The 27,438-nt window shown below is 32.5% G+C and overlaps 2 protein-coding genes across 4 annotated transcripts in view; one reads left to right on the top strand and one right to left on the bottom strand.

The window, feature by feature from the left end:
• LOC129221251 (N-acetylglucosaminyl-phosphatidylinositol de-N-acetylase-like) overlaps positions 1 to 27,438 on the top strand; it is a 163,295-nt gene that overhangs the window by 133,368 nt on the left and 2,489 nt on the right. Inside the window, exons 1-4 of one of the 2 annotated variants that reach the window (XM_054855706.1) lie at positions 17,566 to 17,979; positions 21,025 to 21,124; positions 22,053 to 22,143; positions 27,253 to 27,320. In XM_054855706.1, the coding sequence (XP_054711681.1) occupies positions 17,616 to 17,979; positions 21,025 to 21,124; positions 22,053 to 22,143; positions 27,253 to 27,320 (623 nt within the window). In that variant the 5' untranslated portion in view covers positions 17,566 to 17,615. Of the gene's footprint in view, positions 1 to 17,565; positions 17,980 to 21,024; positions 21,125 to 22,052; positions 22,144 to 27,252; positions 27,321 to 27,438 lie in introns of those variants that run through there. The other variant, XM_054855707.1, reaches the window with a different exon arrangement.
• Positions 384 to 17,392, bottom strand: LOC129221250 (protein HGH1 homolog). 2 transcript variants are annotated; one of them, XM_054855704.1, is made up of 6 exons: positions 17,300 to 17,392; positions 10,561 to 10,680; positions 6,536 to 6,968; positions 4,235 to 4,353; positions 3,419 to 3,606; positions 384 to 652 (listed from the first exon to the last, which is right to left on the bottom strand). In XM_054855704.1, the coding sequence occupies exons 2-6, from the start codon at positions 10,661 to 10,663 to the stop codon at positions 410 to 412; spliced, it is 1,086 nt and encodes a 361-aa protein (XP_054711679.1). In that variant the 5' UTR covers positions 10,664 to 10,680; positions 17,300 to 17,392; the 3' UTR covers positions 384 to 409. The 2 variants fall into 2 exon arrangements, with proteins under 2 accessions (XP_054711679.1, XP_054711680.1); XM_054855705.1 differs by lacking the exon at positions 17,300 to 17,392 and adding an exon at positions 13,453 to 13,564.

Below are 27,438 nucleotides of genomic sequence, written 5' to 3'. Positions count from 1 at the left end.
CTATGTCATTCAAAAACTCAGTTTTTTTTTTTCATTCCAATGTCAAAGAAAATCATAAATTTGAGTACCTCTTTGAAGTATCATACCTTTTCGATTTTTGATTCATATTTAAGTTCTTAAAAAGCTGCTCAAGATGAACTTTATGCAAAGTTTATTGAACTACTAACTGCGGGTCTACTATTCCAGTCTACCTCGAAAATAAAAGTTGCGTCAAGTAACGAATGTTTAACAATCAGGATCAAATAAAAGAGAAAAAAAAAGTGTACAAACAACATGTAGAAAAGAGAAATATTTTTATAATGCAAATATATTTATGCATCGATAAAGAAGCAATTTATAATAAATGAATAAAAAACCTTAAAGACTGAAAAATAGTACAAAAATTTATTATTTTTTAATACAAAACATTTTATACAACAAAATCAGGCAAATCACTTAAGAAGTCTGTTTTTAACTCCTCTAAGAGAGTTTCTTCAGAAATTTTACTTCCATCAGGATTTTTCAAAGAATATGTTTCTACTAGTAAATATGTGACGAGATGTTCAATGGCTTCAATGACTTGTGAATCTTTGTCCCACTTGTGCAATTCACGTACAACGTAATACACACCTCTTGACTTTAAAATGTTCCACCCGTTTTCAGAGTAGCATAGCTATTTCATACACAAACAAAAACTTAGGAATCAAAATAATGGAGTAAACGAGAAATAAGTGCAAGTATTTAATACAGTAAAACTGAACTGCTTCAAAACGAAATTGATCACACAAAAAGTTAGATAGATGTTCAAGAAATTAATTATTTTTTTTAATGTTGCCTTATATGTAAAAATACCAGAATTTTTTTAAAAGTACTAAGCACTTTTCATAATGCACTCAAAATGACCAAATAACTTTTCTGGGTCAGAAAGGATAATTTATGTATTCCTGTAGTTTTAAATTATTCCATGAAAAAGACTTCTCAAATGAAGAAAAGTGTGGCTCAAGTCATGTAGAGAAGGTTTTATCATTATCTAGCTTTCAATCATAAATTTGAATGTTGAAACATGCGTATTTTTTTTTAATGGGAAAGTTTAGTTTGAAATGACTTGAGTGCACTTTTCTTCATTTGAGAAGTCTTTTTCTTGGAATAATTGAAAACTAAAGGAATACTTAAATTGTCCTTTCCGACCCAGAAAAGTTATTTTGTCATTTTGAGTGCATTATGAAAAGTGCTTAGTGCTTAAAAAAAAAATCTGTTATTATAAAGTTTTTTGTTTTCAAACAAAATATTTACGTCCAGAGAAGCCTTGATTTAAAATTTTCATTACTATTGACATTACTGTAACGAGACAACAAAATTTGTAACAATGGGTTTTATATTTAAACATTTAATAGAGAAATCAAATGAAATTTGCTGTTTTCCATCCTAACCAAATAATAATTTTGTTTTAGAATTTCAATTTTTCAGCGTTAAGTTGTACCTTATGATTAAGTAAATCATTTAGCAAAATCTCGAAGTATCTAAGTGGTCTAGTTGCTGAGATATAATCAAAACCCGGCCTCAGATTACTCTGTGACAATCAGGCCAAGTAGTAGCCACCAAATCAGTGCTTAAAAAAAGAAAAATTAAGAAAATTAACTATGGTAACATAGATTCTTTGTTTTAAATAAAACAAATATCAAGTGAAAATTTAAAGAAAAATATGACGCAGGGTTTGCCGATATATATCAGATATTTATTGTGAAAATATCATGATGTTTGGATATTTTTGATATTTATTTTTTCAACTACGGAATTTTGAATATAAAAAATATCTTATATAATTAAAAACTGAGCGTATGTATTTATGTATGTACATATGTAGCCATCTATGTCCGAGTTACTTCTCCCGAACGACAGTGAACTGACCATCGAGTCAGGTATCGATGGATTCGTAATCTTCTCGTCTTTATGTTTGGCTATTTAATATACGTAATCCTGTTACGTAATCCTTTGATAATAATTAGCGGAGATATCAATTAAAAACTATTGATTATGACACTTAGATTTCGACATAAAATCCCTATTTTTTGAAGACTTTCTCCATTCAAATTATTATTCAGTGCTTCCTCTCAACTTTCTGCAACAATGCTTTTATTAAAATTTATTGCGGGGAGAAGAAAATCACTGAAATGAAAGATCTGTTACCATTTTTGTTTCTCGAATATAAACAAGTAAAATTCTTGCTTTTGTTTCAAAGGATTTTCCTGTAATTGGAGGATTTAAAAGTTTACTTTTTGGTTATTTTTCCGCAATCTGCAGCAAAATATTACCCTTTTTTTTTTTGTTTAAGCCTGAGTGTTGAACAGGCGTCACTTGACACAACTTTTATTTTTGAGGTAGACCATGTAAAGCCAGGCGAAGCAGCTAGAATTAATCATATTAATAATTGTTGATTTATAACAAAAAATAATCAAAAAGAAATGTACTATATTTTTACGATGTATTAATAAATCATTAATATAACAAAGTAATATAATATTCCTTTTTTATTTTAAATTCATAAAATTATTCGTAATGTAACAATTTTAATTCATATTAAAATGCCTAATTAAATATTAAACGTTGGTCAGAATAAAAGGAAATGTCTTATAACTATGCACTGACTAATGTATATTTTTTATTTCCGAATCATATAAGTGTGTGAACATAGCTAACAGAAGAAAAATGAATAAAACAGCTAATGCTAAATTAATTCTATTAAAATGGATGAAATTAATTTAGCATTGGCTGTTTTAAAACGTAAAATAAAATATTAGATATAAACAATGAAAGAAATTTTAATTTTAAGGCTTCATATTGTAATAATAATATAAGAAAATAAAGAGTGATTTGAGGATGCCTTTACTCTTTTGAAGACTTTAGTTTGTGCTGATTGAAAATATTAAATATGTATCAAAATATCCGATATATATCAAAATATCGGATATTTTCGAACTCTGATACATGAGTATGATTCCCCCCCCCCCCCCCCCTTTTTTCAATAATCCCCATTTTTTAGGATTGTTTAGTTTTTTAAAAAAAAAAAGCAAAAAAAACTAGTACTTTTTAAAAATCAAGGAACTATTTAAACAAAATGAACAAGTCTTTTACATTACAAGCATTCACTAGCGCAGCCAGAAATACCTTCTGAAGGGTTTATTTTTATCCAAAATACCTTCTAGAGGGTTTTTTTTTTTTTTGATTAAAAAAACTTCTGGAGATGGTTTTTTGATGAAAAATACCTTCTGAAGGTTTTTTTTTTGATGAAAACAACCCTTTCATAAACAAACTACTGTATCAGAATTTGCAATTTATGTTAAAACCAATGGCTCTGGGGGTGTTTTCACCCCCCCCCCCTTTGTTGCGCCACTGCAAGCATTAAAATGAACAAAATTTAAAGAAAAGTAAAATGATATACCAAAATTAGGACTTGAACTAAAATTCTGCGGACAAAAGGACTTTTGTCTCTTTCTTTAGAATCTTCTAAATATTGGCATTCTTGAGGCAATTTATCCATTTCTTCTTCTTCATACTCTTCAGGTCCCATAAGTGGAAGTAAAATTGTAGGAAGGATCTCAAAATCGTTTAATAACTTCTCATGATGAGCTGTGAAATAAAATGAATTACTTAATACTACTAAAAGTAATGATTAAAAAACAGCAGCATCTGTAATCATGAGCATTATGGATACTTATGGATAATTATGGACATTAAGAGCATGATCCGTAAAGCAGTAAATTTGATCATGAATAACAGGTTTTGAGTAAACCAGGAAATCAAACAATGCTGTAAAAAGGAAAAAAATCTAAATAATAAGCAATCAAAACAGCATAGTAAAACATGTTTTTGGATGCATTAATTATTTGCTTTTGTGCCCCACGTTATCAAAATATGAAGTTTTAGTGTCTGCTGAAATTTTTAGAAAAGGACTAAATTTGGTAATGAGTTTTGGTGAGTAATAGAAGACATCTTTCACACGCAAAAATTGGCACTTTCAATCTCTCGCCAAGGCTTTATAGTTGGCGCTTTTTTTTTAATTTACGCTGACTTAATATTTTGATACATTTCATGCCTTCAAAGTTGAAAATGGCAGTTTAAAATGACAACTTTATGACAATGGTAGATCAAAGAAAATCGATGTGGTAAAACAATAATTAGTAATAAAAGTAAATTCAGGTCATAAACAATAAATACATTAATTAACATGCAAGTACTTTCAAGTCACCTGACTTACATATTTCAAGGCAACAATTCCGGAGCATTAAAGCTGCTCCAATACGTCTCACTTCAGATTCTGAAGCATTGAAGCATACACAAATGCTGTCCATAAAATTTTTGTCCTCTAAAATAATTCTGAAAAGAGATTATAAATTCATCTATTTATGTAGAAACATACAAATGGCATAAAGTTTCAAATTAAACCATCTTAGTTGAACACATATAAGCTACTTAAAAATCAAACTGATACACATCACTAGTTTGGGGTCATTCAAAACTTAGCTGACAAAAAAATTATGTGCTTAATATTCAATTCAGTTCATTGATATTTGATGAAAAAAAGAAAAGTAGCTGCAAGAAAATAAACTTAATACTTATTTAATGGTCAATGATGATGTAAACTTGTATTTCAACTACATAATTTTAAAATTTGTTTCATATCTTTCAGCCTTTAAACCTTTAAGGACTAATATGGGACATATATGTCCTATAAGTTCAGATTCGTATTATAAATTATCCAATGCAAATAATTTATAAATTAAATTTTCTAATGCTACATGGACATCAGAATCTTAATATTAGCAAATAAAATAAAATAAAAATAAAATAAAAAACACAGTTCAAAAGATATATGAAAATTTACATCCATAGTAGAGTCCCTGTTATCCTCCATACTGGAAAAGCAAATTGGTGGAAAAGCAAATATAATACATAGGGTTATATCAATGAAGAAACAAAAATACTAAAATAAATTTACAAATGAATTTAATGCCATTGATTTACAATCACAAATTTTAAATGGAGGAGTTGAGGATGAGTGGAAAAAACGAGCGATCTTGATCTGCCTTCCTGATGTATCTTGCATCTTTGCTGTCAAGTTTCGCCATCTCTGGAGTATCATAATGTCAACAGCAAATTTCTTCTTGCTGCTATTGACTGCTTTGAAAATTCTTACACCTGCTTTGGGAGCTACTTCAAGGGGCTCAGAAAAGTCTCAGATTCTTCAAACGACTTCAGCATCATCACTGTCAACAAGTACAACAGCTTCTTTATCCGTAAGTTCATACTGGTCATCTCCTGAAAGTCACTTTCCTGCTTCAAGCAAAGATGCATACTTGCATCCATAGATAAGTTACACTAAGGGAAAAATATTTTCCCGGTTTCAATTCAGTTTGCTTTCAGCATTTTCACGTCTTTACCTAATAGCTTATTCCGCTACCTTGCAATTGTTTGTGACATGATAATGTTTCAGGAACTTGCAATCCAATAAGTCAGATCTTTCAGATTTATGGTTTTCAACTTCTGAATCAAGTCATGGCCATTTTCGACTTTTCTTTTTTTCAATGATTTTTGTTGCATTAGTTAGTTAACTGAAAAATGCAAACGCCACTGGTATGGCGGATAACACAGATTGAGTGATAACCGGGACTCTACTGTACTTGGTTCAAAATAACATGGAAGACAATTTTGGATTTGTCTATTAAAATTACTTCAATGTTTTAAAATTAATAATACGACAGTTTCATTAAAATTAATGATATTACTTTGTGTGTTAAAGCTTGTGATCATGATTTATAATCTTTCCCTGGTAAAAACTGTTAAAATAAACTACATTTTCCAAGGAAAGAAATACTTCTTTCCCAGGATTTAACCATAAAAAGGGAGGTAAACGATTCAAGTATTTCCCATTTCAATTTAAAACAAAGATTTTACAACAGTGTTTTAAGGGCCCAATTTTTCTCCTAATTAGTAAAAATAATAATAGTAATAATAATAAAGTATTTCAGAAAGAAAATGATAGCAGTAGATTGAGAAAAGTATATAGAAGCTGTAACAATGAGATATACTATAGCAAATTAAAACACAGTTAACTTTCTAATAAAGTAAAGTAGGCAGCTGATTCTAATGGAAATTTTTTTTTTATACATTTAACTATTTTTGAGAAAACACATACAGTAAAACCTGTGCAGTTGACCACCTTTCCAAGTTGACTGTTTTTTTCAGGCACAGAATTAGTCCTTATCATATAAATCAACTTCTGTAAGTTGACCACCTGTTTGAGTTGACCACTAAAGTAGTGCACTGCGAGTGGTCAACTTACACTGCATAATCAGTTAATTTTTACTCTCTGTAATGACATCTTTTTCTAGTTAATAAATATATAATATTGAAATTCACCCATTTCCCGAAAATATAAATATTCCAAATAGAATAATAAATTAGTTTTCCCCTTCAGGTTTTTTTTTGTCACAATAAACAAATAAAAGAAGACACAAGTTTATTATTGCGAGTATAATTATAGGTAATACATACAAACCTCCTGCAAATAGGCAAGCGTATAAGATTAGCAAATACTAAAGCCAAGAAATCATATTTTTTTCTTTCACAACTTTCAAGGCTAAAAAAGGATTTCTTCATATTGTTCAATGTACCCTCAGAAGAACACATACACTTAGCAATATCTTCCACAATGCTAGAATGGGATGACATGTTAGACAGAATGTAACACTTTGTCTCAATAAAATCTGAGCTACTTGAAATATTATTTATCAAGTATGAAATGAAGTCTTTTTCCACATCTAATATTGCACAGGCGCCCCTTTCTTGATTTGATATACTTATTAAGCATTTGTAGGCAAGATGAACACATTCATGAATTGCTTCCTCTTGTCGTATGTAGGATAAAATAAATGGAATGTACTTCTGTGAAGTTATCACATGACTCAGACCATCAGTAGTTGCAGTAAGTCCTGGAATATAAATATTCATCACATAAAACAATAAGCAAGTAGTTATTAAAATCAGCAGATAAACTTTTGATCAGACAAAAATACTTAAAAGTAACATGATTAAAAGATAGTTTTGAATATATATGCAAAGAAATGTTTTAGTATTTAGTTATTTTGGGTACCTTTTTTTAGTTATGCAAAGAAAATCGAGTATGCATGAAAAATTTCTCACTCAAATTTCAATGTAAATTTTCATCTTTACAAAATCAGCTTTGACTATTTTATAACCAAGGTTGTTTTCATTACATAGTAACTTATTCTTTCTAGAAAAATTTATTTAACTATCCCTGAATTAATTTGGACAAGTTTTGTCATGTCGTCTCGGTAGGTTGCTTCAAAATGGTTAGATCTAGACTACTTAGAAGAAGACAAAACTACTTAGTACTACAATAAGAATGAAAAAGAGATGAACCTAGTTTTGTTTGATTTTAATGAACAAAATGCATGCATTTTCAAAAAAAGGGGGAGGGGGTAGTGTATCATATTTAAATATAACGTTGAAGCACAGGTTGTTAACCAGCCACATAGAGTCCTTCTAATTTACGTCAGCATTTAGTGAAAAATATCTTAATTTACTAGCTTCAAAGCTATAAAGGAAACATTTTAATACTGTTGGAGAACTATTGAAGCTCTATTGATTGAAATCAGGACTGAATCTTATGCAATGTTAGTGTAAGATTGCTACACATTAACATTGCTTTCAATTTTAATGCATTAAAAAGGTATGCTTTATTTATTAATTACTAAACAATACTGAAACGAAAAAAATAACACCAAATATCAGTCAATTTTATAAGCAGCTAAATATAGCAACTATTCTTTTGTTCTGCACTATTTCTGTGTTACACATTTTAAAATAATATTTTTTAGAATTTGGTTTTGAAAGATTTTAAGAAGGGTCTAGTTTATGAAGGATTAAGATTTGAAAATACTACATATTAATCTCTTTTGAGGAAAACCAGGATTTTCTGACAAAAACTGTTTGAATATTCCCAAGTGGTGTTCTGCATGGTAGAAAAATTTAAAACTATATACTGGTACACATACCGGCCCTACAACATCCCTGCAACTTTGGTGGCTATGCAGGGCCGTATTTGGAAGTGTGGAGGCGCCGGGGCAATGAAGGAGTGGAAGTCCCTAATCAGGGTTAGAAAAGATCATCACATTTTCAAAAATATCCGATATTTTGATATATATATATATATATATATATATATATATATATAAGAATATTTTGATATATATATGTATATATCCGATATTTTCAACCCGTGAAAGTTAGGATATTTTGTAAAAATTTTATTGTGGGGGCCCCTTTGTTGTGGAGGTCCCGGGGCAGTAGCACCGCCTGCCCTCCCCTAAATCCGGCCCTGTGGCTATGTTTTGTAAGTGCAAATGGGAATATCTAATAGCTTAAAGCACATTTAAACTATTATTCATAAAATGTATATTATGATGTTGTATTAAAATAGAATTTGTTTGGGATAAGATTAAAATCTGCAGTTCACTTAATGGATGATAAGAAACATGCTCACAAATTGCTGTCTTCAGTCGCTGAATGTTCAAGAAAAATCAAACATGTAGAAAAAAAATCTGTGAAGTACATGAAAATAATTCAGAAAATTCTTTCAACATAATTTTGCCTAAATTTTGCAGTAGCATTTTAGACATCATGGAAATTCAAATTTAAAGCATTCCTGTAATTTTGTTAAATTTATGCTTCATCTACTCATTTTGTTTTTAATATATATCACACAGACTGTTTTCGTTATTTCTATAAATTAGGATAAAGAGTGAACTGCAATGTGTAGAGCAATTAAACTGCAATGTGTAGAGCAATTGAGATACCCCTTCCCCTCCAATTTGGCGACATCCGATTTTTTGCACAAAACTGAAATATTTTTCTTGCCAATGAGGCGATAATTTTTTAAGTATGGCATCCCTGGCGAAACTAACCTGTGTTTAGCAACCCGAAGGCAGTATTAGTTCTGTTCAAACTTGCTTACTTGGGTTGTTTACTCGTTTTAGTGTTAGTTTAAATTCAGTAGTTGTGTTTTGAAGTAAAAACATCATAAAACGCCAGTATCTTCAAACTTGAACGTTAATTAAAAGTTAACTCCAACGTGGTGTGCATCTGTAACGTAGCATTGTCATATGATATATTGTTTTAGACTGAGTGTGAGGATTTATACCATAAAAAGGTAAGTTCTTTATTTTAGAATTCAAAAAAAAAAAAAAAACTCTCACTTCCGAAATTCTTTGTTTTTACAAATCCTTGAGGGGTTCTTGTGGTTTTTAACTTTATTTTTACTGTATGTAAATTAATTTTACAAAAATAGTAAGGTTATTTTGTTCTAAAAGTTAATTCTTATTGATGCCACGAATTATTTAGACATTCTATTAACGTCCCTCCTTTAGGTACTGAATTTCTGAAAATAAGTTGACTCCAGCATAATATAAAGGTGTTATTTTATGCAAAACATAATAAGTATTTTGAAAGCATATCTGGATAGCAAATAAATGTATGGTATTTTTGTCTTGTTTATGTTTAGGATGTTCTGTTGAGACATTTCTACTTTTCATACAACGAAATTTGAGTAACTAAGCGCTTTTTTGGCTGAAATAGTTATTGATTTTGGGGATGTTTTCCGCTTTAAACATAGCAATTTGAACCGCTTTGCTCTTTTTTAGCAGAGTATGAGAAAAGTTTTTGTTTGATGAAATGCATGTTGGAAAATAGCTTTTCTATTGGTACATATCTCATTGGTGAGCTGTTGTAGTAATTTGTTAATTTAATCATTTCAAATACTTTCTAGTAATTGTTCTTTGTGTACAAAAACTTTCTAGTTTCTGGTATTTTTGAAGCGTATATTCGTGATGTTTTTTGTTGTTGTTTTATGTTGTTTTTATATATATTGTGTTCTAAAGTTCTTTGATCATGTTTTTTTATCTGATTTTTTCCTGCTGGCGCTAAAAAAGCATCGCTAAGAACGATGTATGACATATGTCGTCATACATCGTTTTCTTGGCGACGCTTTCTTGGCGCCAACAGGAAAAAGTCGCCAAGGGTGGGGTATATCACATCAGTTCCGTTAACTACCATAAACTATCATAACTGTTTATTACAAGGGAGCTGTGTCCAATTCTCAACTCCAGAGCTCGAATTCGCTACCTTACGGTGATTAACAGTACTACCGAAAAAGGTAAAACATTCCATTCCACGTGTTTTCTTTGGGGTAAATTATATGCTTCAGACAGTTTGTGGTGTAATGTAATTTCAGAAGAATAGAAAAGAAAGCTTAACACAAACACGATGAAAAATTAATATAATTCACAAAGCCTCAAAGCAAGTTATAAGTTACGGCACGTGTTTGTTTTACCTTTTTCGTCCGCCATTAAACAGGGGGCTGCAGCCCCCTATATTTTATTGGAGTTGCAAATTGGATAACTTTAAAAATTGAATTTCAAAAATTGAAAATAAGTTATTCAACATATAAACTTTACTGTCCTGAAAGTATAAAGAATTTTTGAATAATACTTCAAACGTATATACCTAAAATCAGCTCCCAGCCTTTATGTTTAGCATCTAAAGAAGTCGATGTACTTTCAATAATTTCAAAGAGTTCATCATCTACTTTTGATGTCATGTGAAGCATTTTACTGGAGTATTAATCTGTAACAGTTAAACATCAAAGTTATCAAAGGTAGTACTGAATTCAAAGAAATTTTTATGGCATTATTGGTTACAGTGAGATTTTTAAATTAAAATATCAGAAGAAAAAGTGTGACCTACATGGCTGTGCCGCATTCATAGGCCATGGTGACCTACTTATATGTTAGTAAATATTCCTTCTTCTTTTTATGCTACATATCATATTGAATAACCAGGGGTCTAAATTAACAGTGGTCTGCTGGTAAGCGAACACACACACAGAGACAAAAAAAAAAAAAAAAAAAAACCACATTGGACCAGAAGAATACAGAATTTAATGATCCAGGGGATCAGTAAAGTTTTACTGCTATTTTTTTTGCACAAAAATTTTAAGCAACAACATTTTTTTAAACTGTTGGGAGAAAGTTAGCAACTTTATTTGAAATGTAATGAAAACAAAAAAGATATAATAATAGTCCTCTGGTTGCAATGCTTGGTTTGTGGCTAAACCGAACCAAGCATTTTTACCAGAAGTGTATTTATTGTTCTAATCTCCAAACAGAAGTTTTAGAACAGACCAGATACCCTTATTTACTCTGATTAGGTTTTCTTCTCAAGAAAAGATGGATTAAAATTTCTACTGCATTAGGTATAACATAATTGTTTTTGCCACAATATTGTCTTCTTCCCAAAATAACATTACAAATAAGTTTTGTAGGCTTAATTCGGGGGTTCTCAAACTTTGTTGTGCAGCAGTGCTCTCGGGTACCACAGGAGATGGTGAGGAATGCTGCAAAGTGTCCAGGTTATGTGGTACAGTAGACCCTCGTTTTACTCGGGGGTTACGTTCCATGAAAATTCCGCATAAATCAAAACCGCATAAAGTTAAAATAGGGTTGGTTCCATAAATGAAAAAAAAAAAAAAAAAACCTGCATTCTAGTGATAGATAAATGGGCATTCAAAAAATAAGTTACACTTGTTTCCCCATAGCTGGCAGCATCTCGTAACAAGAAGGAAACATGAGCAGATGATACTTTAGTTCCACAGCTTCCAACTGCTGCAATTTTATTCAGATAGTTTGAATTGTTGCTACGTAGTACGAGAAAAAAATGGCACGGCAACTGGAAACGTGCTCCACCGTTGAAGTCCGTGGAACAGTACATTTTTTGTGGGCAAAGATGTGAAAAATAAGCGACGTGGAAACTTTAGCAAAAGTGTTGTCCTCTTGCACAACAATGCAAGACCTCACAAGGCGCACAACACAGGATTTGCTTCACAGTTTTGGATGGGAGGTCTGGCAGCATCCACACTACGGACCTGGCGCCCTGCGACTTCCACGTGTTCACCAAACTCAAAGAACATTTGGGTGGAAGAAAATTTATCAGCGGTCACCAGGTTCAGACAGCTGTTCTAAGCTGGCTCAAGGACCAGGGAGTGGATTTCTATTGTCAGGGCATCGAAAACAGTTAGTGCTATGGTCCGAGGAAAGTCTGCAGCGACTGGGAGATTTTGTAGTGAAATAGAGTGATGTATCTGTGTCATATTGTATTGTAGCACACTTCTCAATAAAGTGTTTTTTGACCTAAATTGTTCGAGTGTAACTTACTTTTTGATTGCCCCTAGTATATAACAATTTAATGCGTACTTATTCCAGACTTATGCACAACCGTACGTAAAGAAAACATAAATTAACTCAGTGTTTATGAAGAAAAAGCTGGTTACGATTCTTTTGGCAGTCATTAATTATTTTTCTTCTCAGTTATTTGTAAGGCATTAAGGCTTTCGAAATCACTCGTGTCACTTCCATGACAAGATCTTCTTGACTAACGAATCAGAAAATTCATTTGCCATTGTCAAGGAATGGCTCAAAATTTTCAGGGTGAAAGCTTTTGATTGTGTGTCATTGATATCCATATCCTTGCTGGTTTTGTTCTCCTTTATCACTTCTGAAAGCTGTTCGTCTAGTGGGCTCTGAATTGTGTGAGTTTAATAACTTTACTTCTGAAACCAATCACAAAAAATGTCTCTAGTGGCCCAAGCTCGCTTATTAGCACTCCAAAAAGCAATTTATTATGGGTTATGTGTAATCTCAGGAATTTGGATTTTGAAAGAGGGGAAAATTTTATCAGTCTGCAATGTCGCAGCAGAGTAAAATCAAAACTCATCAGTGTAAAAATAAAAGGAACTGATGTGATATACCCCACCCTTGGCGACTTTTTCCTGTTGGCGCCAAGAAAGCGTCGCCAAGAAAACGATGTATGACGACATATGTCATACATCGTTCTTAGCGATGCTTTTTTAGCGCCAACAGGAAAAAATCAGATAAAAAAAAATGATCAAAGCACTTCAGAACACAATATATATAAAAACAACATAAAAGCACAACAAAAAATATCACGAATATATGCTTCAAAAATGTACAGGACCGGGGTTTTTTGTAAACATATTAAAATACAATGAAATAAATTATTGTATTAATTACAAGTCGAAATTAATGCATTAATTTTTTTTTCATCATTTCTCCGGGATACGAGCCCTCGGTCTCATAGTACTTTCGTAATGAGACCTCGGCTCGCCGGCCCTGCCTCGGTCTCATTACGAAAGTACTATGAGACCTCTGGCTCGCCAGGACCTCACTCCGCTCGGTCCGTTATCCCTCCGACTGTTAATATACATTACAGTCGGAGTATGGTCACAGTTATGTATACTACAAGAACCCCTCAAGGATTTGTAAAAACAAAGAATTTTGGAAGTGAGAGGTTTTTTTTTGAATTCTAAAATAAAGAACTTACCTTTTTATATGGTATAAATATTCACACTCAGTCTAAAACAATACATCATATGACAATGGCACGTTACAGATACACACCACGTTGGAGTTAACTTTTAATTAACCTTCAAGTTTGAAGAAACTGGCATTTTCTAACGTTTTTACTTCAAAACACAACTACTGAATTTAAACTAACACGAAATAAGCATTCCTGTAAGGTATATTGCACCAAACAACACCACCCTAAGAGCGGGACATATGTGCACCTACCTCCACGGACACACGTGCGAAAAGAATTAGTTCACATCTGTACTTCCCAGGTATATTCTGCAGGGTTACTAGAGCTACCGGAAAAAGTTTTATCGCCAACGTTGGCGATTTTTGAAATGAGCTAAAAATTCTATCCTCGCAAGGGGGGGGGGGGGAGGGTATATCACATCTGTACCAAATAAAATAAAAGTGTCAAACCCCTGTATAATCAAATCCGAATAAAATGAGGGTCTACAGTAATTCTCTTGAGCACTCGGAAGGTTTATCAAAGAAATACTGTATATTACCAATACAGCAACAATGATGACTTTAATGAAGAAAGAAAATATTAGTATTGTTTCACAAATGATCGATATGTGAACCTTTCATGATGTGTCAGGTAGCAAGTCTAAAGTCTAATTTTTGCTCGGTATAACATGTCACAATCTGTGGTCATTAATTTTCCAACAAGATAGGGTACTCCCAATATAAGACTGACCGCCTTTCCTAAAAAACCAGCTTCATAATTGTTTGATATGATGAGATTTTGCTGACAACAATCACCTTCCTCTGTCGCCTTTGAGCTCTCCAAGTGATTTTTTTATGGTGTTAAATCAAAAATCATAAGATTATGCCCATGGCCATTTGATTTGCAAGATTTGCGCCAAAAAATCACGATCACATTTTCTACAACACCTCCCTTCCCCAATGAGCCAATTGCCAGATCAAGATCATTGAATTATACTTCACTAGCTGCATTGCCCTGTCTACCTTGAAAATAAAAATTGTGTCAAGTGACGTAATTCAACAATCAGGCTTAAATAAAAGAAAAAAAAACATCATGCGAAATTTCCCTTCCAAAAAATGTCAACAGATATTAAAATACTTTTAAGAAATTTAAATGAGAAAAATAGATTTAAAGAGCGTAATCAAGGAAACACAAAATAAAATAAGTTCAAGAAATTTAAAGAAAGATGGAAAGAAACAATGGATTAAAAAAGCGTAACCTTGGTAACGCAAAAATAAAATGGTTAACAACTTGAATAGAGACGAGTTTTTGAACTTGACACAAAAAGGCTTGTAATTTTTTTTTCCTTTGAAGACAGAAGCTTAGTTCTTCGACCTAGGGTCGAGTTAGATCTGGAGTAAAAAATGTTGTATGCCAATGGTGTCAAAATAAAAACTGTGGGACAATTCTTTCACTTTTTATTGATAGATTTAATGAAGAAAGTAGTGCCTAAATTTCAGCTAAGCCTAAACAAATTCGAGATTAAAAAGCAAATAACTCCCGCCGTATGTAGGTTAGAGCATTGAAACAAATTGCGTAGATCGCGGGAAATTCTACTCTTTCCAACGATACATAATATTAATATATGCAAGTTCACCCCCTATATTCGGGAATTTATGTGAAAATTGGGCTTAAATTAGAATAAAAAAAGAACTATTCATCGAATTTTTTTCGAACCGGTCTTCAAAACTTTTCAGGACTTAAAGGAACAAACTGAAAATTTCAAAGAAAATGAACGGGTAGTTCTCGAGTTTTGAGGGTTCAAACACACAGACACTTTTTGGAGACTTCATTTTATACTATATAAAGATTTATACGGCCAGAGTCAAATTTTCAATAGGCAGCAAATTTTGCTTAAACATGAAAATTAAATATTTTTCAAGCATGGTAATAGATTAGAGTAAAACTATTAGTGTGAAGACAAAATGCGGGCATCAACGGAAGAAAAACAGGTGTCATTGCAAGTCGCAATACGATTGGACTTTGACTAAGAGTTTTAGTGGCATACTAAAGTTAATTTAATTGTGGCTTCTTGAGTGACTGACTTATTTTCCCTTTTCTTCTTCGCTCGTACTAGTCTCTTGCTGGCCAAGACCATATCTCCAAGTTTTTCCCACCTTTCCCTATCCTGTGCAATAGCCCTCCATCGGTTCACTCCTTTTTAAGTCATATTTCAACTCCATCCAGCTATCATCTCACTTTGGAGTTTTGTCAGATCCCTCTTTGGCATTTGCCTTCAATGTTGGAGAAGGTGACTCTTTTTGAGGAGAATGTATTTCCATATTGAAAAATCTGGCCCAGTCACCTAATGCAAGACAGCTTTAAAACCATTAAGATATTAGGTTCAAAATACTTTTCGTAAATTTCATAGTTATAAGCTATTCTCGAACAGTTGTCTTGTTTCATTGGTCAAAATTTTTCTCTCAAAAATCAATGAAAGGTCTTTTTCTGCCCTTTTGAGAACCTTTACCCCCCCCCCCCATATTTTGCCCTTTACATCATTAATGTTTAAAAATTCTTTTCTGTTAATATTAAGTCTCTGAGGCAAATGAAATTGAATGAACAAAAATGCTGAATGATTTTAAATGAAGGATAATGCTAGTCTTAAGTGAATCGTTTATTAACCTACGGTAGAACAATATTTGAGCCATAAATGTCATACAAAATGGAATTAAAAAAAAGAAAAATTAATTTGAATTTTGACCTTTTGAATTCAAATTATGTTTTTCGCAATCACGAGTGTGTGTGTGTATGTAGGCATGTGTGTTTATTTGTGTGTGGGGGTATGTGTGTTTGTGTGTAGGGGGTATGTGTATGTGTGTGTAGGCATGTGTGTTTGTGTCTGTGTGCTGGTATGAATGGGTGGGTAGTTGTGTGTATGAGTGTTTGTGTGTGGTGGGGAATGTGTATGTGTGTGTAGGCATATGTTTTTGTGTCTGTGTGCAGGCATGAGTGTGATGAGTGTGAGGGTAGTTGTGTGTAGGTGTCTGTATGTGTTTGTGTGTAGGTGTATGTTTGTGTATGTATTTGTGTGTGTGTATGTATGCACGTGTGTGTAGGATATGAACGCAACCTGGAGACGGTTTTCGCTATAGGAGCAGCATCCTAAGGAGCCGGTCGATGGTGATGCTGCAGAGGGTGCTGGCGGAAAAATAAAATGATAGCACATCAAAACAGTCAAATAAAAGCAATAAGCAATCGTGATTGCTCAAAAAAAAAAAAAAAAAAAATTGAACGCTCTAAATTAAAACTTTTGGTAGGGGAAAATTCCTAGTTTGCCGAATGAAGATCACATTTTAAGGGAAAATAAAATAGGAACATGGAGCATGTGCGCATATCATACATACATAACATCGAATGGGAAAGTACATTAGGCATCATTAAAAAGCAGTTTTAAAATAATTTTGAAAAAGAAAAGAAAATCTCAATGGTGCTGCATTATTTTCAAATTTGCCGAATAGTCCGAAAAAGGAATTTTTCGGGAGGTCACAGTGACCTCCTATCGTATTGCTGAATGCAAAACGTCATCATTTCTTCTCAAGATGTTAGTTTAAATTTCGGGAGCAATATTTTTGCGTTTTTTTTTCTTTTTGAGTGAAGGAAATTTTACTTCTTTTTTTGGTGTGTGTGTGTGGGGGGGGGGGGGGGGATTCAAATCCGTCTAGGGGCAGTGTGGAGCTGAATTCGGCTCTGTAGGGCAATATTCTAGATAACTGTGTTCTAAGCTGTAATATCACATAGAACAAAATTTGTTTCCGCCATACTAAAAAATGCATTTGTGTTGCATGACATAATAATTAATAATGAGACAGATGAGAGAAATATAACACACTTTTGTTGGGATCACTCCAATCTGCGATGAGTGGATTTATTTGTAAACAAAACAAACGTGACTCCCGAACAATTAAATGGTTGCAGTTAGTATTATTTATTAATCGAAGAGCGGGGCAGGGGGAGGAATAACTGTAATTTTTAATCGGAAATGTAACTGTAAAGTAGAGTACCGCAAAGGAACAATAGTGGTACTCCTTTTTTTTTCTTATTGAAAGAATGTGTCCTGATAAGAAAGGATTTGCCAAGTTTGTTCGGCAAAAATTGCTTTGCGAGTTTGCTTTGGAGTTAAAAGGCACACTCGCCTCCAATCACGGATGTGTTTTCGTCGGGTAATTAGACGTACTTTGCAAAACATAAACATTGAGCCGTATTTCCTGTCAGAAATAACTAAAATTCAAAACAATTTGATATTTTATACTAAAAAGAATAGGCATTTTGCTTTTTTCAGTATTTCTATCTTAATGTTCATTATTTCCGTATTTATACTCATTTTGGTTTTGTTTACTTACATATTTTACTGCTTTATTGCATTTTTAAAACCATGCAACTACAGAAAAGGGAAAGGTATAGTTTTGATTATAATAGCGCATCCTGATGATGAATGCATGTTCTTCGGTCCTACAATTTTAAATCTTTTGCGAGATGAATGCGAGGTCTACCTTCTTTGTCTTTCTGCAGGTGATTATTTTCTACATTAATTTAAGTATATTTTTAATGCAACATCCACTCGTTTTTTTTTTTTAGCGAATTATAAATTACTTTACAAATGGTATGCTTCTCTCTTTTTTTTTTTTTTGCATTTACGGGTGCATGCAAGCAAAGTTTCCTTGCTAGGTTGACTTTTCTTTAGATGATTGGTTCCAATTTAACTGCATCTACATGCATGAAGATTCTGATAAAAAATGCCAACAAACTAACAAATGTGGAACCAAAAATCTTTGTACTAACAGAGGGAAGGGAAGCATATGTACACTAAAGTGATAAAGTAGGATAAAAGGATGGATGGTATTGTAATTTGAAAGTCATCTGAGTCAAGTGTGTGGTATTGGAATTTTAGAAAGTTTTTAAACTTTCATTAAAATTAGAGACGTACCGAGTACTCGGTAACTACTTGGTACTCGGCCAATTTGCTGAGTACTCAGTACTCAGTCAAATTTTGATCAGATACTCGGCCAATACCGAGTAGTTGTAAAAAATGGAATATAAAGGAGTCAACCATATAATATACTGCAATCATTTAAAATTCAAATTTACAAGTCAAATTTAAATTTCGAGAAAAATGAAGTTTGTTATGCTTCAATGGAGTAAATCTTTTCAATGTCCGCAAAGTTAATAAAACTTATTTATTAAAAATGGAGCAGTGTAAGAAATATGAAATTTTTATATTATTATGTTTGGCGGACTAGAACCAGGGGCGTGAACAGGGGGGACGACGACACCTGTTGGCCCGAGCCTGTAGGGGGCCCAATATTTTTTTAACTAGGCATGAAATATAGAGTAAACAATATAGAGGGGGACCCGGAAAAGTCATTTATGACGGGCCCCAAAATTTCTGTGCACACCCCTGACTAGAACTAAAATAGATTGATATAATTTGTTTTAATTCCAACTTGATTAATCATACTTATTATTTATTTGTTTATTTTTAATTTTAAAAATTAACATTTTTATAAAAGTTTTGACACAAACAAAATCTTTTACATAATGCGTAATTAAATTTCAGCAGGAATTTTGTTTTAAAAACTATTATATGGATATGGAGGTCTATAATACTATTCCAATAAGTTCGAAATTCGTCACGTGTGTGTCGGTGGTTCTTTTTAAAACATAATTGGAACTCGGTACGGTACTTGGCCGAGTACTTGGTACTCGGCCAAAGTGCTACTCGGTGCGTCTCTAATTAAAATAGTTTCTGCAGAAAAAATATAACATGGTAACGAGAAATTAAACAACTCAATTTTGTTATTATTAACTCAGAATAATGGTAAATAAAAATGGTTCAGAGTAAAAAAAAATCAGAATCACAAAAAGGAGTTCTTAACCCGCGAAAACGCACATTACTCGGACAAACAGAAGAGCACGCTAGGCAAGGGGGTGTCCTGCACCCCAGTGGAGATTTTTCAATAATTTACATGGCAAAAATATCTTTCCACTTATTTTGTTTTACATTCTTATGCTAAACAAAATTATTACTTTAAACTGTGCAAAGCAACCTATTTAATGAGTCATTTTTGCCAAATTAATGTCAAAATTTTATATTTATTGCACATAATTACTTAAATTAATTGATGCAATCATCACACATTCCATGAGAATGTTTGTCGCAAAATTTTTTAAGCATTTCAAACAAAAAGTTTTTGTTTATCCTTCTTACTATCACAGCAGCACTTCAGCAGCAAGGTAACAACATTTTTATGACAACTTTTTTTTTTTTTTTTTTTGGAACTGGCTCTGAACTTGAAAAATTACTTCTAAAATTTCCTTTATGTTTGATGCCTGACATTGCTCTCTTATCCATTTGGTTCTTGACAAGCTGGACTTCCAAGTCTTTAGTGAATGGTCTCCTCTTTTTAAATTTTATTTGAGGATCTTTGATTGATAGCAACAAATTTCTTAAGTTGATTGTAGCTACATTTAGAAGAGACGAAAATTCCACCAGTGGTAATCTATTTGAAATCCCTGCTGTAGAATATGCAGCAGAGATCAAGTAAAATTACATCTAATATTTTGAATGTAAGTATTAGTAGATTACAAAATCCGGAATGTCTTTGCCAAATAATTTCACGATTTTGAATGTGTTGAAATATTCCTTGCATGATTTGTATTTCCCAAAAATTTCTAAATAATGTTCTTTTCTGGTGTTCTTATATTAGAACAAAATTTGTTTTCATACCTTTTGTTTGACCATCTTTTCCGGTGAAAAAAATTCATTTTTATGTCAAGAACTTTGTCATCATCAGCTAAATCTTCAGTTTCGATATCAGAATTATGGTGATTATGATTTATCATTATTGTTAGGCTCCTCAGTAGATTTATTTGTAGATTCATCATCTGTGGAAACTTTATCCAACAGCCTTTGCAAATGCCATTTGCCTTTGCAGCCTTGCCAAAATATGCAAGGGGTGCTTTACACTACATATAAGGAATTCAGGGAAACCGCTTCAAGAATACTCATATTAAACATATCTCCCATTAGCAAGGTACCTTTCAACCAGCTACAGCGGGTTTGATCCATTTTAAAATACCGGAACTTGTACATTTGGAGCAATAAAGTTATGTGGGTTGTAAAAAAACACCCCCTTGCGGGTTAACAGAAATTTTAAACTCAAGAAGACTGCTTTCATCTAAGAAATTAGGGAATAAATTATTGATGTTGATTCAGAACAAGAACTAGTATTGCAATAAATCGTAACCACAGAAACAAAGCCTTTAAATAAATTGCAATCACAAAAACAAAACCTTTCAGTGTGAACCTTAATGAAATTTACATCAACTTTTTAGAACCTCTTAAGTGTTAACTTTTTAAAACTTATTAAGTGTCAATAAAAATCAAATCAATTTGGTTTTATGAACCAGAAGAAAAGTTATTTTATGGTGTTTTCTGAACTTTTAGTTTTTTGTTTATTAACTTTTAAATCCTCAATTTTGCATTCACTTTTAAAGAGATTTTCATTTCTATTTTATTTTAGACTAAATGTTGATTTTGATAACAACTTGTTTTAGGTGGTTTTTATAACAAAAGTAAAGAAAGAAAAAAAGAGCTGAGAGAAAGTTGTAAGTTACTTGGAATTCCAGCAGGAAATGTTGTAATAATTGAACATAGGTTTGTATCCATTTTGGTTCGTAACACTTATTTAACTTCAAAAACTGTCTAATTTATTTTCTAAGGTATATATCATTGTGATTGTGTTCAATTGCAAATTTGTTGTGTCTCTTTAAGCTCTGATTTAAAAAATAACCCGAACATACTTCTATTAATGTTCAAAGATAATTCAGTAGCATGAACAGCAAAAAGAAAAAAGACATTTTTGTCTGATTAAATTTAAATTCAAGATTTTGTGCTTTGTTTGCAAATAGTGATTTTTTTATGTTTTTAACTTTTTGATCAAAGGTAAACATTTTAAATAGATAATTATTGAAACTAAAAACCCTATGTTTGCATAATCTACCGTGTATAAGTTGTGAGCTGTATTTTTTGGTTTGGTAAAACATTGAATACAATAGAAAAAGATATCTAATTTTCAATTTTCTAAAAAAAAAAGGGTTTCATTTAATTATTCATAATGTTCATCATAATATTCCCAATGTTCATCTACATATTCCCTAAATAAATTAATATCTAAAATCATTGAAAGCTATTTTTTATAAAATTGTTTTTAAATGCTATATGTTCTGCAAAACTGTATTGTGTGGAAATTGTTTAATTCTTTATGTGTAAAAACTGAAATTAAGTAAATTTTATGTTTTTATTTTTGAAATTCAGGGCTGTCCATAAATGATGTCACAATTTTTTTCAATATTTTGACCCTTTTCCGCCTTTTTCACAAACTCATACTTCACCTTACTCCCTCCACCCTTTGTCACACTATTTTTCATAAACATATTCTTACAATAAATGTGTGATGTCACACCTTGCTCTTACTCTCTCTCTCCACTTTGTCACAATTTCATGAACCCCCTCAACGTATGACATCATTTCTAGAGCCCTTAAGATTTTTTTTTAGAAATATTATTGCATTATTTAATTACAGCAAATTACCTGACAATCCGAATTCTGCTTGGAGTCCAAGGAAAGTTGCCCAAATCATTTTAAAATATGTTATACAACTCTCTGTGAACATTGTAAGTTATTTTTTATGCCTTGATAACTATTTGAAATGTACTCAAAAATGTTAGAGAATTTTAATTAATATACAATTGGCTCTCTATTTAACGACTTTCAAGGGATTGCAAAAAATCGTCCTTAAGTAGAATGTATCCTTAAATGTTTCTAAAACTACAGTGGAGCATTTGGGACCGTGAAAAGTTGTCTTTAAATAGAGAATGTCGCTAAATAGAGAGTAGTTAAACAGAGATTCAAGTGTATACTTTAATAATGTGCAACATTTTAAGAAATATTCCTCCTTTATTGTTCAACCACTGCATGTGCTTTTTGAGGTAACATATGTATAGTGTATGTTTTTACAACATTTTCACAAGTTGTTTTTGCTTTGACATAACAAAAAAAAACTCTCAAGGTGCACTAAATAGGGGGGGGGGGAGGAGGCACCATCTAGTTTTGGATCTTAATCCATTAACACACACACACAAGCAAAAAAAAAAAAAAAAAAACCTCGTGTGTTATATTATCTGTCTCTAGACTGCAAACTGGATCATTGTAGGTCAATCACAGTCAAAATACTTCTAATTAAACTAGTATGTTGTGGCCATCACGAAACTTTCTTCTATATTTTTCTTTTTTTATTTGATCCCTCCCCATGCTTGATGAGGAAGCAATACTCCAAAAAAAAAAAAAAAAATTACATATGCAAAAACTTGACGACCATCCCAATGTCTGAATTATTGCAAAAGCAAAGCAAAGAGCGAAAATTGAAAGTTATTTAAAAAACCTTGCTTGAATTAATTACAAATATTTCACTTGTTAACAAACATAAGATGGCAACAGTTAAAAATTTTAAATCATTTATTTCCAATCATTTCCATACATAGACTAATAATAAGAGTAGACCGAGCTATGGCAACCCTTTTGCTGCTCATAAACCAAACCATGTGACTGGTGGATATCCTAGCAACAGCGGGCGTTGATCATAGCAGACGATCAACGCCAGCGCGAAATAAAATAAATAGAATTGATGGAACACGGAAGAATGATCTTTTATGGAGTCCGATTTGTAAATTTGTTATTCTAAGTTGTAAATATTTTGTTAATATAGTGAGTCTTTCGTTTAGATAGTATTGTGCATTTTCTTTAGTCAATTTCAATAACTCTCTAAGCAATAAAAGATGCAAGCGACCAAGAGGAATCAGCAAACGGTAAGATTTTTACCTACAGTTTCAATTTAAGATACCGATTAGTACATTTTTGCGTTAACGCAAAACGTTTACGCCATTTCGTTCACGCCAACGCTGACAGCTCCAAATGAAATAAAAGTTACCGAAAACTGATCAGAAACTATTACTAATGTCAAAATAATGCAAAACTAAAAGAAAAACAGTTCAATCCCTGTACCTGGAAGTTTTTTTAATGAAAACACATTGTCTTAAAATACATGTCGAGTGCCAAACTATAGATAATGCTGCCATCTAGCAACCATGCTGCCAAAGTCTTCGCCAAGCCCTTCCACTAGTCACATGATACATCTATGAACCAATTTTCTTTATCAACAAGAATGAGAAAGCTCGGTCTACTCTTATTATTAGTCTATGTTTCCATACAATTAAAATCACGAGAAATACGCAGACGACAATCTATTACGATTTATCTTTCTTATTGTTGCATTAATAAAGCTATTTTTATTCGCAAAAAAAAAAAAAAAGAATCAACACCTCTTGGAGCGATTGGCGTCAAAATTGAACCAAAGCCTGTTTACATATGGATTCACATATATTTCAAATTTCAACCAGAACGTAGCATTACTTCTTGAGATAGGGCACTCACAATGGAAAAAAAGAACGGGTTATTGCGCTTCCCCCTTTTTAGCTGTTGACACCAAAATAATATCAGCTCTTATACCCACTAAGGGCTACTTACCGATAAATTTTTCTTTCATTCCGCTCATTATTTCTTGAGATACAGCAGTCACAATTGACGACAAAACGTTCTATAGCTCAACCCCCGTTTAAGTTATTGACACCAAAATTGAATCAGCACCTATTCCTGTTAATGGCAACATATGGACCAAATTTTGTTTGATTCCGCCAGTTACTTCCTGAGGAATAGCAAGCGCTCGTAACTCAAAAAACGTCCCATTGCTCCACCCCCCTTGGAGGAATTCGCGCCAAAAACCAATGGGCACAAGTTCATATAGCGGCAAATATGTGTACCAAATTTCGTTCGATTTTATGCGGAAGTTTTTGCTGTAGAGCGGCCACAAAAAACTGGTCACACACAGACGTGACACACACACATACACACACACACACATACACACACACAGACAGACAGACATTTTCCAAAAATAGCCGAAATGGACTCAGCACACCTCAAAACGTTCGAATCCGTCAAAATTCGAAAACTTGCACGAATCCAATACTTTCTTCTATATATTAGATATAGAAGAAAGTAAAAAACAGTAATAATACTAATAAGATTATGTAATTTGTAAACTAAAATAGCTTGCATCTTTTTTCTTACTTATTTCATTTGAAATAGTGTCAGAAGGTGTTTCAAGACTTGGAAGGGTCAAGTAACCAACCCTTGCAAAGCATTTGCATTGTACTCTTTTGCAAAAGAAAAAACCCCCTGCAAACTCCAATTTGTTTTAGTAAACACTTCATCATTGTTGAGCCCCAAAACCCATTGTGTGTCTTAGATCCCATTTTTCACTTTTTTGTTGATTCAGATGAATTTTATGATTCATATTGGTCTTGAAAACCCATTATGTGTATGTTGATTCTGTGACTTAATCCTGCTGTGAAATATCATGCCAAAATATTGTAAATTTCATTACATCGGTGATTTTCAACCTGTGGTCTGCAAACAGCTTGTGAAAATTAATCAGTATCATTCAAGGGTACCCATATAGAGGGGTAAGGGGGGCTCAAGCCCCCCCCCCCCTTAGAAATTAGAACTTTCTTGCTTTCAGTACTATTTTCTTTGCAAAAATGTAAAATCATTTCTTCTCCAGCCATTGATGAATAATTTATCAAAAACTAGCTGTACCTGACGCGCGTTGCTACGCCAACAAAAAAATACATCATTATACTGATTTTCATGACAATCAGTTGAACGGGGCAGAAGTTGCTACTCTGCAGTGCCATCTGGTGGCGAGTGGCTTCAATGAGCATATTATGCAACTTCTCCATGGAAAAATACATATATATAGCAATTTTCATAATAATCGGTCCAGGCATCAAGTGAAGCCGTGACTATACTCAAATTTTGTACTCACGCAGTTTGCAAAATCAATCAATCGCTAAAAATATCAAATAGAAAAAGTTTTAAATCCCCCCGTTGCATGAAAAGCCATAAAACAATAAAGAAAGAATTTATTTGTTCCAACTCAAGAAAAATGACAACAGCTAACTTCTTATCAATGAGATCTTTCACGCGAATTAATTTCTGCAGCCGATAATTTTATTCGTATTTATCCAATGGATTGTGACTTAAATTGGAATAAAAAAGGAACTATCGATCAGATTTTTTTCGAACTGGTCTATAAACATTCCCAGGACCAAAAATAACAAATGGTGGAAGTTTGAGCCAAATCTGCCGGGTAGTTTTTGAGTTCATGGATGACATACAGACAAACATTCATTTTTATATATATAGATGACAAACTTGTCTAATCTGTAATGAAATCAGTGTTTATGGGGAAAATATCTGAGCCCCCCCCCTTAAAATTTTAATATGGGAGCCCATAGTATCTTTTTTACAGTTGTAATTAAATTTTTCAAAGAAAACTTTTGGATTCATTTCATTTCACTTAATATACAGTTGGCTCTCTGTTTAACGACTTTCAAGGGACCACAAAAAATCGTTCTTAAGGAGAAAGTGTCCTTAAATAGAATGCTTTAACACTATAGTGGACCATCTGGGACTGTGAAAACCCATCGTTAAATAGAGAAAGTCGTTAACTAGAGTGTCGTTAAACAGAGAGCCAACTGTAATTGTTGTGAAAATGATATTTCTATTGTATGTGGTCCGCTTTGGATTCAGAAGGGTACCAACACGTTTTTAGTAGTGAAAAGGTTGAGAACCACTGCATTACATTAAGCACTATGAAACTAAAATTGGAACTATATTTCAAGTTAAGAAAATTCTAACCAATAATGTTTTTTCTTAGTTTGGAATAGTTTTTGGAGGTGTAATGTCGATATCTTATGTCTTATGATTTGATGACACTCTGACGTTAGCAACAATTAAATTTGTGTACCGTATTTTCCTGCCTATTATCCGCGGATTATCTGCTAAAAAAGGCAAAGCTTATGAGGTGCGGATTATCTGTGATTTTTTTTTTTTTTCGCTTAACACCAACGCACTGAACCTCAATATTTTTACAGTAGGATTCATCGATCGAGATCGTACGCCGACTGAATGTTGTTTATTTTACGAAGCATGCATGTTCTTCATCGCTGCCTGCCTGTATGTTGGTTATTTTACATTGCTTGAATGTTCCTCTTTGTCCCTTGATTCAGGTCATGTTAAATAAGCAATATTACAGTGAAATAGGTAGCCATTTGCACAAGATTAGACCGTTTGCTCCTTTGACTCGATTCTTTGTTTTTCAAGCAATTAGCGAACTATAATCAAGATTTCAAAAAGAAATCATATTTTAGATTATCTCTCAGATTAATTTTGATTATGCCTTCAAAGTAATTACTTTTTCACGTTTTTGGTTCAGTTGCTCAAATGGTATGTTAAACTCAAACTTTATTTTTTTACATTGTATTATCCGCGGATTATACGAAGCTTTTTTTTCTTCAGGCCGATTTTAGGACCTGCGGATTATAGGCCGCCCGCGGATAATACGCAGGAAAATAAGGTACATCAACACTTCCCAAGTAATTTTAAATTATTTTAACCATAGGTTTCAAATAAAATTTGGTTTTAAGAGAAGGTAGTATATCACACAGATGATGCAAGTTTGGATACCACAGTGCATCTAATTATTTATTGAAATTGTTATGATATAATCTGACAAGCTGAGAAATGTCTTGTTTGATTGAAAATGTGACCAAACCAGTTATCATTTACAGAATAAGTTTTTAAATAGACCTTTCTTACTGTAGATTGTAACATTTGATGAAAAAGGAGTCAGTGGACATTTAAATCATGTTGCTCTGAATAAAGGTCTAAGGTAATTCATTAAACACTTCATTATTTTTCTTGAAACTATTCATTTCTATATTGATTCATTATATTTTAAAATGGCTTTGTTGCTCAATACATCTTATTAATTACCCTTGTATTTAATT

The sequence above is a fragment of the Uloborus diversus genome, chromosome 4 (genome assembly GCF_026930045.1).
Source record: "Uloborus diversus isolate 005 chromosome 4, Udiv.v.3.1, whole genome shotgun sequence".
Classification (NCBI taxonomy): Eukaryota; Metazoa; Arthropoda; class Arachnida; order Araneae; family Uloboridae; genus Uloborus; species Uloborus diversus.
Note: the sequence above shows the minus strand (reverse complement) of the source record. Positions and strands in the feature narration are given on the sequence as shown.

Excerpts from the sequence above, each read along its gene's own strand:
- LOC129221250 (XM_054855704.1), bottom strand. The coding sequence starts at position 10,663 with ATGCTTCACATGACATCAAAAGTAGATGATGAACTCTTTGAAATTATT. Across the intron at positions 6,969-10,560 it reads AGGCTGGGAGCTGATTTTAG|GACTTACTGCAACTACTGAT; the intron begins GTATATACGTTT and ends TTTATATTCCAG. Across the intron at positions 653-3,418 it reads TAGTTCAAGTCCTAATTTTG|CTATGCTACTCTGAAAACGG; the intron begins GTATATCATTTT and ends TGTATGAAATAG.